A 13,584-nucleotide genomic window follows, 5' to 3' on the forward strand; every position below is an offset into this window, starting at 1 on the left:
GGTCCATCATTGCCAGAGTTGTCCTTAAAGAACCTGAACAGACACTGATGCCAAATTTGTAAGATAATGGGTTTGTCCTCTAACCCCTCAGTTTCCTATTTAATGACAAACACAAGCTTGTCCAAACCCATCATGAAGTTTCTGACACAAACACTACTTTAAGAGACAATTTCTAAGTGCCTTCTTGCTGTATAGAGTAGAAGCTATCTTCTGTTTGGCCTGCCCCTGACAATTTCTAGGCCTCTCTGTTCTGTGTGATGCACTTTGCTTTCTATCAGTCCTTAATCTGGTCCTCCCTCAGTCTGTGCCTTTCCAGATCAGAAAATGCCCTTAGTGGGGCCTGGCTGGTTCCTGCCCTTTTATCCTCCTTCAGCACTGAGGCAGCAGCCAGTGAAATGAGCCATCATTTTCTTTCAGGAGGATCTGGAAAGCCAGTCCCTCAAAGTGATAGGCCCACTGTGTTGCTACAGCAAGAAGCTGGACACTGTCAGCAGTAATTTGGAAACAAAAACAGAAATCAATAAAAGTCTCATCCAAGTGCATGGAAATGTCATTTCTTAGGAAAACAATGGCTCTAGAGCAAGTACAAAGATGGGCTGCCAGAGCCATTAGGTAAACAAGGGAGACTAAGATCAGGTCCAGCTCTGCCAGTAGAAGACAGACATACTGAAACTTATGGAAACAAATGGAGTGGAGAAATTGAACATTCACTTGGTCATCAAAGTCATCAACTTGAGAACCTGAGAATGGGGGTTCCCTGAAGCATTAGAAGATAATGACTCATAGAACTAACTTACTTCCAATTTCTGGTTTTAAATGAAAAATAGTTTCAGTGACAGAACTTTAAGGATTTGTAAGAGACTGGGACACTTACTTAGAGGCATCCTTTATTTTTGGGGTCAACAAATGGACCACACATCCCCCAGTGTATCCCCAAGTGTACCAGTAAGACAGCCATTCCAGTACAGATTTTTCTGACATGTCTTTAAGTAGGAAGTGGAGAGACAGACAAAATTCTGGGCATCATCCCCAGAGTTTCTCTTGAGGACACTTACCTATGAAAGAATTAAAAGCAACAGCAGCACACAGCCAGTCTTCACAGAAGAGCACAAACGTGGGGTGGCTTCAACACCTTATGGGCACATCCCCAAGTGCCAGTTTATCTACCTTTCCTCTCAGAGGAGTTTCTGAGTTTGTTCTCATTAGCACTTACCCACAGAACAGATCATTCTTTGCAGATCTGGAGACCTCACCATGCAACCACAACTCCTCTTCTGGATGGTTCATCAGTGTCACTGTGAACTAAGGTCACTTACTCTCTGCTTTCAGACTGAGGCCTCAGGCCCCAAGCTTGCCCAGAGCCACACTCACCTGCAGCTTGCCGGTGCAGCCTGGCCTCTCTCTCTATGCTGAAGGGGTCTTTGGGAGCTTCAAGAAGGTCCCAAGATGGCCACACAGAAGCTCCCGGCCATCTCTTGGATGCACTGGTTGGGGAAGGAGTGACTGCAGCAAGAGCAGCTTGCTCTTGATCCATTCGGGACCCAACCCCCATCTTTAAAGGGTCTCTGGGACCACCCCCTGTCAGAGACAGGAAGGGCAGAGGAGGGGAAATGCGAAGGCTTGACTAGGGGAGAAAAAAGGAAGATACGGGTTTTTAAAAACACAGTTTGGTTATAAAAGTAATCATATAGAAAATATGAAAAATTCCTAATATACATTTAGTATCTGATGTATTTTCTTTTAGACTTTCTTGCTATTCATTAAAAATCATAGTGGTAAAACACACATATAACTTAAAATTTGTCTTTAATTTTTAAATTTTTTTGCAGTACCAAGGCAGGGGATTGAACCCGGGATCTTGTTTGCAGGAAGCCAGCCCTCAACCACGGAGCCGTATCGATTCCCTTGAGTTGTTCTTTTTCGCTTGTTTGCCTGTTTTTTTTTAAAAAGTAGGCACAGGGGACCAAACTCGGGACCTCCCATGTGGGAACGAGGCACTCAACTGCTCGAGCCACATCTGTTCCTGTCATTCTAACAACCATTTTTAAGTGTATAATTCAATGGCATTATTAACATTCACAATGTTGTAAAACCATCACCACCATTTCATTCCAAAATTTTTCCATCATCCCAACAGAAACCCTGTGTCCACTGAGCATTAACACCTTATTTCCCTGCCCCTGGTAACCTCTAATCTACTTTCTGGCTCTATGAATTTGCCTATTTTAGATTTCATATAAGTGCCTTTCCCTATGCATTTTAAAGATTAGTTGTACTTACACTATAATTTAAAACAAATTCTCCTTCCCTCCCCAATTCAATAATTTTTTCATATTGCCAGCCAGTCTTCATAACCATTATTAATAAATTTATGATATTATATTTAGGAAACAAGCTACCTTTTCTGACCCATTCCCCTACTGTTGGAAAGTATCTTAAATACTTTCCAAGTTTTCAGGATTAGAAAGTAAAATTTTAAGGCATAGTTTCTTTATATTTTGTTTCCCTTTATCAGATTCCTAGTAGTAGTATGCCAAAATGTTTTCTAAGGAGGGCTCTGTGTTCTATCAGAAATATATGAGAACATAAATTTCACTACAAGCTTGTATCAAGGCTTTAAATTCTGCTAATTTAAGTGGGCAAAACTGATTTATCCCATTATAAAAAAAATCTAATTATTTTAAATAATTTCTGTAAGTTCTGACTATTTCGTCTTCTTTCTGTCCTTATTCCTTCCCCATTTATCCTTTTGGGTGTGAGTGAGGATTATCTGAGAAAGATCTTTAAACAAAATCCCAAAATATTATTTAATTGAGGCAAATTTCCAAGACTGAACTCCACCCTAAAGTAACACACAGAATTAGAAGCACCTCATCTGACCCCATTTTAAAGGGAGTAAACTGTAGCCCAGAGAAGAAAAGGGATCTGCTTGCATTTACCTTTTTGGAAATACCCTGAACAGACAAACCCAATGGGCAGTGGGAAGAGCAATGCCAGCTTTCCTGTTCTAGGATCTGCTGACAGGAGCCAACAGGGTGGGCTCTAAAAGATTATGCTATGGATGGGAAACAGTAACCACAACCACTACTTCCAGTCCTGTATAAGGAACAGAAGAGTGTGGGGAAACAAGCCATTCTATTCGTTAACATTCAGCTTAGGATCTGACAGTAGAGAAACCAGGTTCAGAAGGTACTTGGATATTGCTTCTACTACCCCTACTCCCCCCATTCTCATCCATTTGCTAACAACTCCACATAGCATAGATACCACACACGTTATAGGTGGTTGTAAATAAAGAACATGAGATGCAGAGATTAACTGAGACGTCATTTCACAGATTGATCATGGCCTTAGATTTAGAGTTGGTGTGGGCCAGTGGAAAGAATAGAAGAGCTAGACTCAGATCTGGAGTAAAGCTCTAGCCCTGCTACTTATTAACCACGTGATTTTTTTAAAAGTATCACTTAAAATTTTTGAGATATTATACATAAGGGTATATAAAATGATACAGGTTAAAGGAAACATCCATGTAGGTCAAGAAACAGAGTACTGTTGGGACCCCCATATTTACTTTTGAAATTGTTTTCCAATAGCTCTTAGAGGAACTAGTAAAAACAGTCCTTGGTACAGGTCCTGAAGTTTACTGCTCAGTGGGTAAAAAAGAATCCTCGACTGTGCTGAGGATGAAAAGCTCTATAGATGCTCCACTACTACCATCACCTCGCTCCCAGTCTGCACTCATTAGACATGCACACCCACCTCAAACGCTAAAACAAGACACTGCACCCTCTTTCCCCTTTGGACACAGGCACAGGTAAGCCTCCCACGAACAAGTTACATACAATCAAATCTGAGAGATGGTCCGATCCAGAGCTGAAGCCACTGGTGTCTGAGTCAGAGGGGCTGCTAGAGCGGGAGTCCAGAATGGGCCGGGTGTCCAGGCGGGATCCTCTAACTGAGGGTGCTGGAAACTTGTCCACCAAGTCAGACCCAAGAGGATCCAGAGGCAGGAAGCTCAAGGACGGTTTTCCCAAGACATTTCCCAGTGGGTTATGGAGCATGCTCAGTACTAGATGAAGGGGGGAAAAAAAAGGAAACTTATGACTATCATTTTCCTCTTGGCCAACAGGCCTTCCCTTCTCTCCCACAGCCACCCACCACCACCAAGGATCAAGGCATGCTAGGACCACATTTAGAGTATAATGAACAGATATGCACTTAATATTGAGACCTGGCCACTCGGGGCTCATCAGAGGCAGCTACAGAACAACTAACTGTCTGAAAACCAAAGTCCTGTTCTCTGCCACCAGGCTCAAAAAGGTCAGTATCAGCATTTGGGAAACATCGGGTTACCTGGGATGCTATCCAGTCACAGGTGCTATTAATTTTTGCACACACTTGCCCATGTTGCTACAGGAGATTCCTTCAACACAACTAGAGAGCCCAAACCATACTCCTTCTTTATTATTGCCTGTCAACCAGTTTATTAGAAGAGTTCCACCTCTCTAATGTTGCATAGCTGTAACAGACCATTTGAGGCTATACCACGGAGGTCTGGAATACCATGAGCATGCCACCTACCTGAGAAATATCATTATGCAAATACGCAGCCTATGCAGATTATCTTCTATGTACCCCTGAACTTCACATTTAGGATAGATGCAAAATGTTTGAAAGTGACAAATCTGGGATGAAACCCTAGTTGTGACATCTCCTGTGTATGGCTCTGTGCTCTGGAAAGCTTGCTTAGCCTAGCTGTGCCCCATTTTCTCACCGGCACTTCAGGTGAAATACCAACTACTTCCTGGCATTGTTATGAGAGTCCAATAATTAGTTAGCGGACAGAAAATGCTGAGCAGAGCAAGAGCAGTGCCCAGTACACAATAAATACTTAGATATGTAACATTAAAAAAAGAGTCTGGCAGTCTACCCAATGGAAGAAAATATTTGGTAACCACATATCTGATAGGAGCCTAATATCCAGCATATATAAAGAAATCCTATATCTCAAAAATAAAGGTACAAACAACTCATTTAAAAAAATGGGCAAGAGATTTGAACAGATGCTTCTCCAAAGAAGAAATACAAATAGCTAAAAAGCACATGAAAAGATGCTTAACATCACTAGCGCTTAGGGAAATGCAAATCAAAACTACAATGACATACCATCTTATACCCATTAGACTGGTGGCTATTAAAAAATCAGAGGACTACAAGTGTTGGAGAGGATGTGGAGAAATGAGAACCCTCATCCACTGCTAGTAGGAATGTAGAACGATCCAGCCATTGTGGAAGACAGTTTGGTAGTTCCTCAAAAAACTACCTATAGGGAAGCGGATGTGGCTCAACTAATAGGGCATCCACCTACCACATAGGAGGTCCAGAGTTTGAACTCAGGGCCTCCTGGCTCGTATGGTGAGCTGGCCCACGCACAGTGCTGCCGCACGCGAAGAATGCCATGCCATGCAGGGGTATCCCCTACGTAGGGGAGCCCCACACACGAGTGTGCCCTGCAAAGAGAGCCACCCACACATGAAAGAAAACACAGTCCACCCAGGAGTGGCACGGCACACACAGAGAGCTGACATAGCAAGATGATGCAACGAAGAGACACAGATTCTCGGTGCTGTCAAGAATGCAACTGGACACAGAAGAACACAGAGCGAATGGACACAAGAGAGCACACAATGGGGGGGGGGGTAAATAAAAAATAAATCTTAAACAAAAACAAAAAAACAAACCTAGCTGTAGAGTTGCCATATGACCCAGCAATTCCATTGCGGGTATATACCCAGAAGAACTGAAAACAAGGACATGAACTGATATATGCATGACAATATTCATAGCAGCATTATTAACTACTGCCAAAAGTTGGAATTAACCCAAACTCCCATCAACAGAGGAATGAATATACGAAATGTGCTATATACATGCAATGGAATACTATTCAGCAGTAAGAAGGAATACAGTACTAACACATGAGATAACAAGAATGAATCTTTTTTTTTAAAAGATTTATTTATTTCTCTCCCCTTCCCCCCCCACCCCAGTTGTCTGTTCTCTGTATCTATTTGCTTGCGTGTTCTTTGTCCACTTCTGTTGTTGTCAGTGGCACGGGAATCTGTGTTTCTTTTTGTTGTGTCATCTTGTATGTCAGCTGTCCGTGTGTGCGGTGCCATTCCTGGGCTGGCTGCACTTTCTTTTGCGCTGGGTGGCTCTCTTTATGGGGTGCACTCCTTGCGCATGGGGCTCCCCTGTGCGGGCACAACCCTGCACGGCACAGCACTCCTTGCGTGCATCAGCACTGCACGTGGGCCAGCTCCACACGGGTCAAGGAGGCCCGGGGTTTGAACTGCGGACCTCCCATGTGGCAGGTGGATGCCCCACTCGGCCAAGTCCACTTCCCAACATGAACTGAATCTTGAGGACCTTATGTTGAGGCAATGTTCAAAGCCAGGCACTGAAAGACAAATACTACATGACCTCTCTGATATGAATTAAGCAAATCAAGCTGAGACAGCTATAGACTGGAAGATAGGCTATAGGAAATAGGGGGGAGGAGAGGAAGGTTTTGAGCCAATGCCCACATGGGCAAAACCTATGATAAAGTGGAGATAAGTAGTTGTGCAATGAAGGGATAAAAGACAGGGTTATAGGGATACTACTGGGTTGGGCTCTGCAGGCTTGAGGGGGACTAGGATTGGGAGGATGGGTCAGATGGTCCATGGAATTGGGTGGAGGGTTGGGGTGAGGGAGCAGGTGAACACGGGAGATTGTCAGGTACGTGGTTGAAACTATAATGTTGAGAAAATTCTTTAGAAAACTCAATAAGGGTTACGGGTTTAAGGTGTTTGATGGGGGTATCTGGCATAGACTGACTCTGGATCAGGCTTCTAGGGAGGGTGTGAGTGCTCACCTTGTCATAGTGTGTTATATCAGTGGGTGGAGACCCATACAAAGAGCAGGAAGGTGCTGTACCCCCATCCGGGGAGGCATGATGTTCTCAAACAGAGGGGAGGGTGTCTATCAAGGGCACGGGTGGCTCCCAATGGGGGAGGAAAGACTAGTGTGTCAAGCCCTTGGCACTGTTGCGGGTATCTATGGATCTTGTCCTTCAGGCAGTGAAGCTTGGTTGTCACTGTGGGCCCGGAGGGGGTGGGGGGAGAAGAATAGAGTAGATGGGAGAGTGGGTAACTGGTGGGCAATGGAGTTGTTCTGCATGATTGTGCAGTGATGGGATGCAGGCCAAGTAAATTTCACCGAAAATTTGTACAGGTGTTATGACCTAAAATGTAAACCATAATGTAACCATGGTTGGTAGCTATGTTTCAATATTCGTACATTAGCTGTAGAAAATGTAACATCCACATGTAAAAAGATCACTACTGGGGAAGGGGGAGGAGGGGGAGGATGTTGGGTATGTGGGAGCCCCTCGTATTCTACATGTGACTTTACTGTGACCTAAAACTTTTTTGAAGACAAAAAAAAAAAAAAAGATGTAAGACACTGAGGAAAAAATGGAAGAGACTGCCTTGCCACTGTACATACAGGGCAACACCTATTACAGTGATGAAAGGCAAAACTTCAAAAAGAATTTTTATGGTATTTTTCATTTTTTAAATATCCCAATTAATTTTTTTACTTTTAGTTTTTCTAAATTATGTACTTTATTTCTAATCTTTAAACTTATCATTACTATTTCATTTTCCTATTAATTGAATTTAGCAATATGTTAGGCTTTTTCTTTAAAGATTTTATTATTTATCCCCCCACCTTGCTGCCTGACTGCTGACTGCTCTGTGTCCATTCGCTGTACGTTCTTCTGTGTCTGCTTGTCTCCTTTTGTTGTGTCATCTTCCTTTCAAAAGAAGGCAATCGGTTGAGCCACATCTGCTTCCCTAGGCTTCATTTTTGAAGAAGTTTTAGATCACAGAGGGGTTCAACTATGGCAAAGGAAGAACACTGGTGAGGGGTGTCATTGATGGGGGGGATACATGGGTGGGAGGGAGTTTTCCAGGGCATGCATACATATAGATATGTTCGAATATTCGTTGGGTATTGACATAGTAGGTAGAGTTTCAAATGACAACTGAAGGAGTGCTGAGTTCCCATCCTGGGGAGCTCTGTCACATTCCCCAATGGAACAGCAACAATCCCCCAAGTCCAAGGGCAAAAACCAGTGAAGAAGGATGGTCCAGTGATGGGTCCTTGATACTGATGACAATGCTTGTGAGCCGGAGTGCTTAAAATTTCAACTTGGCCTACAGCCGCAGGGTGCCTAAAAGTTACCTCCTAAAAGCCTCCATGTTGCTCTAATGTGGCCACTCTCTAAGCCAAACTCAGCATATAAATGCATTACCTTCCCCCAAGCATGGGACATCACTCCCGGGGATGAGCCTCCCTGACTCTGAGGGATTACAACCAAGCACTGGCTGGTGATGCAACTAGAAAAAGATCTTGAATAAAAGGGAGAAATGGTAAAGACAAATGAGTTTATGTGGCTAAGAGACTTCAAAATGAGTAAGGAGGTCATCAGAGAGGTTGTGCTTATGTACATCTCAGCAGAACTTAGAGAAAGCCAAAGCAGATACAACCTAGGGTTGTATCTGGGGGCTAGGAAGACACCCAGGTCTTGCAGTCATGGAAGATAGCTTTGGAGTTCAGTGCCTTGCCAGTAGGCCCTACTTTGGAATTTGTGCTGAGTGTGATGAAGTTGGACTCAGAAGTGACCTCTCTGCACATGCCTCTTCTGTCACTTTTATTGAACCTGTGGTTGGCAATGGGTTGGTATATGCCCAGGAGACTTGAATCTCTGAACTGTCTATGTGCCCTGAGCCTCAGCAGAGTTGCAACACCTACTCTCCAGTTCGTTGGACTTACCCAAGTCAGCTAACAAGGAGGTGAGGATGGTCAACCACCATACCAAGGAACCGAGAGAGTCTGTAACTATAAGCAGGAAAGTCCCATCCATCAGCTATGCGGGATCTAAGCCCCCTCTCGATTTAGAGGCGGAATGGGCATCACCATGCCAGAGTCCTCAGGATGGGTTATGAAATATGGACTAGAGTAGACTTATTGGTATTCTACTATAGACTTATTGTGATTCTAGCAATGGAAGAAATTATATCATTGATGTGGAGACAGTGGCCACTGAAGTTGCTGAAGGCAGGGTAAGGGAAAGAGAGATGTAATTTGGGGGCATTTTCAGGATTTGAAGTTGTCCTGAATGATATAGCAGGGACAGATGCAGGACATTATATATCCTGCCATAATCCACTGAATGGACTTGGAGAGAATGTAAACTACAATGTAAAGTATAATCCATGCTGTATAGAAGTGCAAATGCAATGAATGTACCACACTAACGAAAGAAGTTGTTGATGTGGGAGGAGTGGGGGTGTGGGGAATGGGGCCTTTATGGGAATCTCTTATATTTTTTAATGTAACACTTTGTGTAATCTATGTATCTTTGAAAAATAAAGAAAAAATGATTGAAAAAAGTTACTTCTAGAGTTAGTGTTTGGATTTTGTTTCAAATTTTGTTTCATTCTCTTACATGCTCTAAATCTGATTTAGCTAGAATGCTGAAAATTGTTTCATGTAGAGAAATGTGAAACTACATGTGTTTATATGTTTATATGTTATTGTAAACTAAACAATTTCATCTGAAAGAGTATCTGATGTAATTCTTATTTTGGCAAACCGAGTAAAACAAGTTTCATTGACTTCTATGGACTGATCTTGCCTTAGTAACACCATTTAAACACGTTTCATTGCAAAAAAAAAAAAAAGCATGGGAAAGAAAAGGGAGGTAAAGTGGACAGCAGGAGAGACCAACCTTTTTCCACACTTGGCTTTGGGGAAATAAGGGATCTAAGGCAAAGCACATTCTTTATCCACAAGACTGAGTAAGAGGGCTTTGCAATGGAGCTATGCAGGCACTAAGGCTGGGAAGGAGCCTTCACCTCAGAATGTTGGCTCCACTCAGCCCTGACTAGCAAATGAGTGAAACACAGGTTGGCCTGAGGTGGTTCCTCTCAGGTCTCCAAGTGAGTCTGAATACCACCTGGGTTGCGGCAAGTCCCAAGAGGCAGGAACCCACATCTCCAAGCACAAAATCAGTGCAGGAATGCTTTCAGGGGCCACACACACAAGCCACTAACAACAGAGCATATGTAAAAGATCCAAACAGCTTTTACTATGGTATCAGGCCAGCTTACTCTGCTTCAGGCATTTGACCTTCCTTTCAGATAAAGATATGATAGGTATTATCTTTTTTAAAGAAACAGACTGTTTCCAAAGCAGTTGTACCATTTCACATTCTCACCAATAATGATGAGAATTAATCCCTCCACATCCTCACCAATACCTTTTATGGTCAGTCATTCATTTCACCAGCCTAACTGGGTACTGTATCCAGCAAGGGCTGAATGAATATTTCCTTATTATTTTGCCTTGGCCTTTTCAAGGCAGTTTCCAAAGCACAAGCACTAAACTATATTCTAGAACATTTCTCAATGCTTGGATTCCGACACCCATCAGAAATAATCCTTGACAGTATCTCAAATCACTCTTGAAAAACCCCTGCCTGAAAAAAATGCAAAATCGAAACCCTCAGAATCCAGGCCCTTGGAAGGCAGGGGTATGAAGATTTATTTAAGACTCCTCCCTGCTTGCAGCAAAATCTAGCAAGAACCACCAAGGAAGTGAAAAGATCATACCTATCAGTCTTAAAAGCGATGCCCATGGATGTGGTGCCAGTGCCCTAGAGGGGTGCCGCCTCCTTCACATTATACAAAAACAAGTTTAGGGTGGTGAACAATGACACAATAGTCAAATTATGAAGAGTTCTGAAAACCAGGTTAAGGAGTTTTGAGTTTATCCTGAAGGTTTCTGGGAGACACTGAAGAGGTGGGTCTGAAGAGCTGTTGTGGGGATGGCAAAGGAGGATGACCAGGGATTCAAAGGAAAACTGCCTGCCGGAGTTATCCAGGGCCTAGATGAGAGGAGAACAAGTATTTAAATTGAGTTATGCAAACGGAGACGCTGCAGGAGACTGACAATTGGGTCTGCATTTTAGGCAGCCACAATGAGGAGGGAAGTCTAGGGTGGGACAAGTCTGGATACAGGTAAAAGGGTTCCAAGGCCAGTACAGAGATCCAGGGGAGAAGAGGGTAGAGAGGAAGTTGGCATGGACAGGGTACCAATTAAAGGAGGAGGGGGGAAAATTTGATGGCATATTGAATGAAGCGTATTAGGAAAAGTCATCAAGGATAAAATAAAAATCTGACATGGATGGTGTCATGTATCTAGATGGCAAATGCAGGAACAGATCTGGGGGATATGAACAAATAAGTATTAGACATATCTAACAGAGACTCAGATATAACATTCTGGCCATCTGGTCTAATGATAAAGGTTTAGGAGCCCTAAGTATGCATTTGGGAGCTGCAGATGTAGAAGTGTAAGAAGAGACCATCCATCCATGCAGTTTGCCTTGGGCAGAACCCAGAGGACCCAAGGACTTCAAGGATAGGCAAAGGAAGAGAATCTGCCAAAAGTATGGAGGAGCTATAGATTGGTACAACGAAAACCAGGTGAATGTTTCGAGAGAGAACTAGTGGTCAATGTCAATTGCGATGAAGAGATCTTGTAAGATAAATATAAAAAAAAAAAATGTATTCACTGAATTTATCAACTAGGCCACTGGTAACTTCATCAAGAATCATTTCAGTAGAATGGTGGTGCTAGAAACCAGTTTCCAGTGGGTTGAGGATGACTAGGTGATAAGGTAGTTAACAAAAAGTGAGTACAATTCATTTTACTTTATGTAAATTATACCTCAATAAAGTTGATTTAAAAAAAGAATAGGTTAAAAGGAATAAGGCCTACAGCTTCGAGGGGAAATAATGAGAAGGAAATAAACAGAAGGGGGAGAAGGTCAAAAGACCTTTAAAAAAAAAATTAAGGGAAACGGACTTTGGCCCAGTGGTTGGGGCGTCCGTCTACCATATGGGAGGTCCGCGGTTCGAACCCCGGGCCTCCTTGACCCGTGTGGAGCTGGCCATGCGCAGTGCTGATGCGCGCAGGGAGTGCTGTGCCACGCAGGGGTGTCCCCCGCGTGCGGGAGCCCCACGCGCAAGGAGTGCGCCCGTGAGGAGAGCCGCCCAGCGTGAAAAGAAAGTGCAGCCTGCCCAGGAATGGCGCCGCCCACACTTCCTGTGCCGCTGACGACAACAGAAGCGGACAAAGAAACAAGACGCAGCAAATAGACACCAAGAACAGACAACCAGGGGAGGGGGGAAATTAAATAAATAAATCTTTAAAAAAAAAAAAAAAATTAAGACAGAAAAGACTTGAACATGCTCAAATGCTGATGAGAAAGAACAAGGAGAAAAGAGGAGGCTGAAAATACAGGAGAAAGGAACAAACAACAGACTGAACTCAGATGAAGGAAAATCATTATGGACAAGAATGTCTTCTCTTCAGAAGATATGGAAGGAGATATGAGTGGAAGCAGTTTGGATGGTAAGACCATAAGCTGGCAGTCACCCAACACTGAAAACGAGAGGAAGGTGATTTGGAGCAATTGTGGAGATGGCAAAAGAAGCTGACTGATACTACTACAAACAGGAGTATCCAAGACAGAGTTGAGAGGGAGACTGAGTACTGAAGTTGGACTGCTGCAATTTTCTCTGGAAGTGCTCAGCAACCTGGACAGATGCTGGACAGGCTGTGTTTTTTTTCTCCAAGGGAGAGTGAAGAAGGAAACAGAGTTGATGGTAACAGTTAACAGAGGAGATACAAAATGGGTCAACAGATTAGGATCAAATGGAGGAATCAGCAATTTCAAAGGGCTGACACCTGTAAGAGGAAGGAAGGTGGTAAAGATGATAAACAGCAGGCGGGGTACTGCCCTTCTGAGAGGAGCACGGTCCTGGGTGTGGGACTATAGGGGGCTGAGGACAATGTGTAGAGTCTAAAATATTGGATGGGTCATCCATAGGGACATTAAAGAGACCCATGGTGATAACTGGACCTGAAATTAAAACAAAACAAAAACAGGAGTTGAGATTTTCAATCACAGAAGGACATGGAAATTGCTAACAGGCAATGATAAAAAGGAAGAGGGGTAAGAAGATAATATGATTAAATGGTTTTCACTGATTTATCCCTCAAGAGTAAGGAGTCACAGTATGTGAAGACTAACGAGGAACAAAAAGGATGACCCTGAGGGCAAATGAAGCTTGGGAGAATGAATAACATCCAGGCTAAGTCAAAGTTGGTGCAGAAGATTCACTAGTGAGGAACAAGATAAAGGGCAGTTTGTTAATACTAGAAAAGGGGATTTTCAGACCAAAGTAGAGACCTCCAACAGTTGGTAAAGGAAGGCGTACTAGCACAAAGCAGTATGCAGAAAAGTATTCAAGAGGAGAGAGCTAGGATGACAAATAACGGGGTTTTGATGACTATGTCCTTCAACCAAGGTTTTAAAAGTGTATCGGAAAAGGTCAAAGAGCAACATAGGTGCTCTATAGACCATCTTTTTCTCATTCACATCAAGATGTATTTACTATTGAGTTG

The 13,584-nt window shown here is 43.1% G+C and overlaps 1 protein-coding gene across 5 annotated transcripts in view; it reads right to left on the minus strand.

Moving 5' to 3' along the window:
- The window catches only part of CPEB1 (cytoplasmic polyadenylation element binding protein 1), a 167,478-nt gene that overhangs the window by 9,813 nt on the left and 144,081 nt on the right, over positions 1-13,584 (minus strand). For all 5 annotated transcript variants that reach the window (XM_004472071.5, XM_012530488.4, XM_058294735.2 and 2 more), the window contains 2 exons: positions 3,843-4,069; positions 1,372-1,624 (listed from right to left, as the gene is read on the minus strand). In XM_004472071.5, coding sequence (XP_004472128.1) covers positions 1,372-1,624; positions 3,843-4,069 — 480 coding nt within the window. The remainder of the gene's footprint in view (positions 1-1,371; positions 1,625-3,842; positions 4,070-13,584) is intronic.

The sequence above is a fragment of the Dasypus novemcinctus genome, chromosome 3, assembly GCF_030445035.2.
Source record: "Dasypus novemcinctus isolate mDasNov1 chromosome 3, mDasNov1.1.hap2, whole genome shotgun sequence".
Lineage (NCBI taxonomy): Eukaryota > Metazoa > Chordata > Mammalia > Cingulata > Dasypodidae > Dasypus > Dasypus novemcinctus.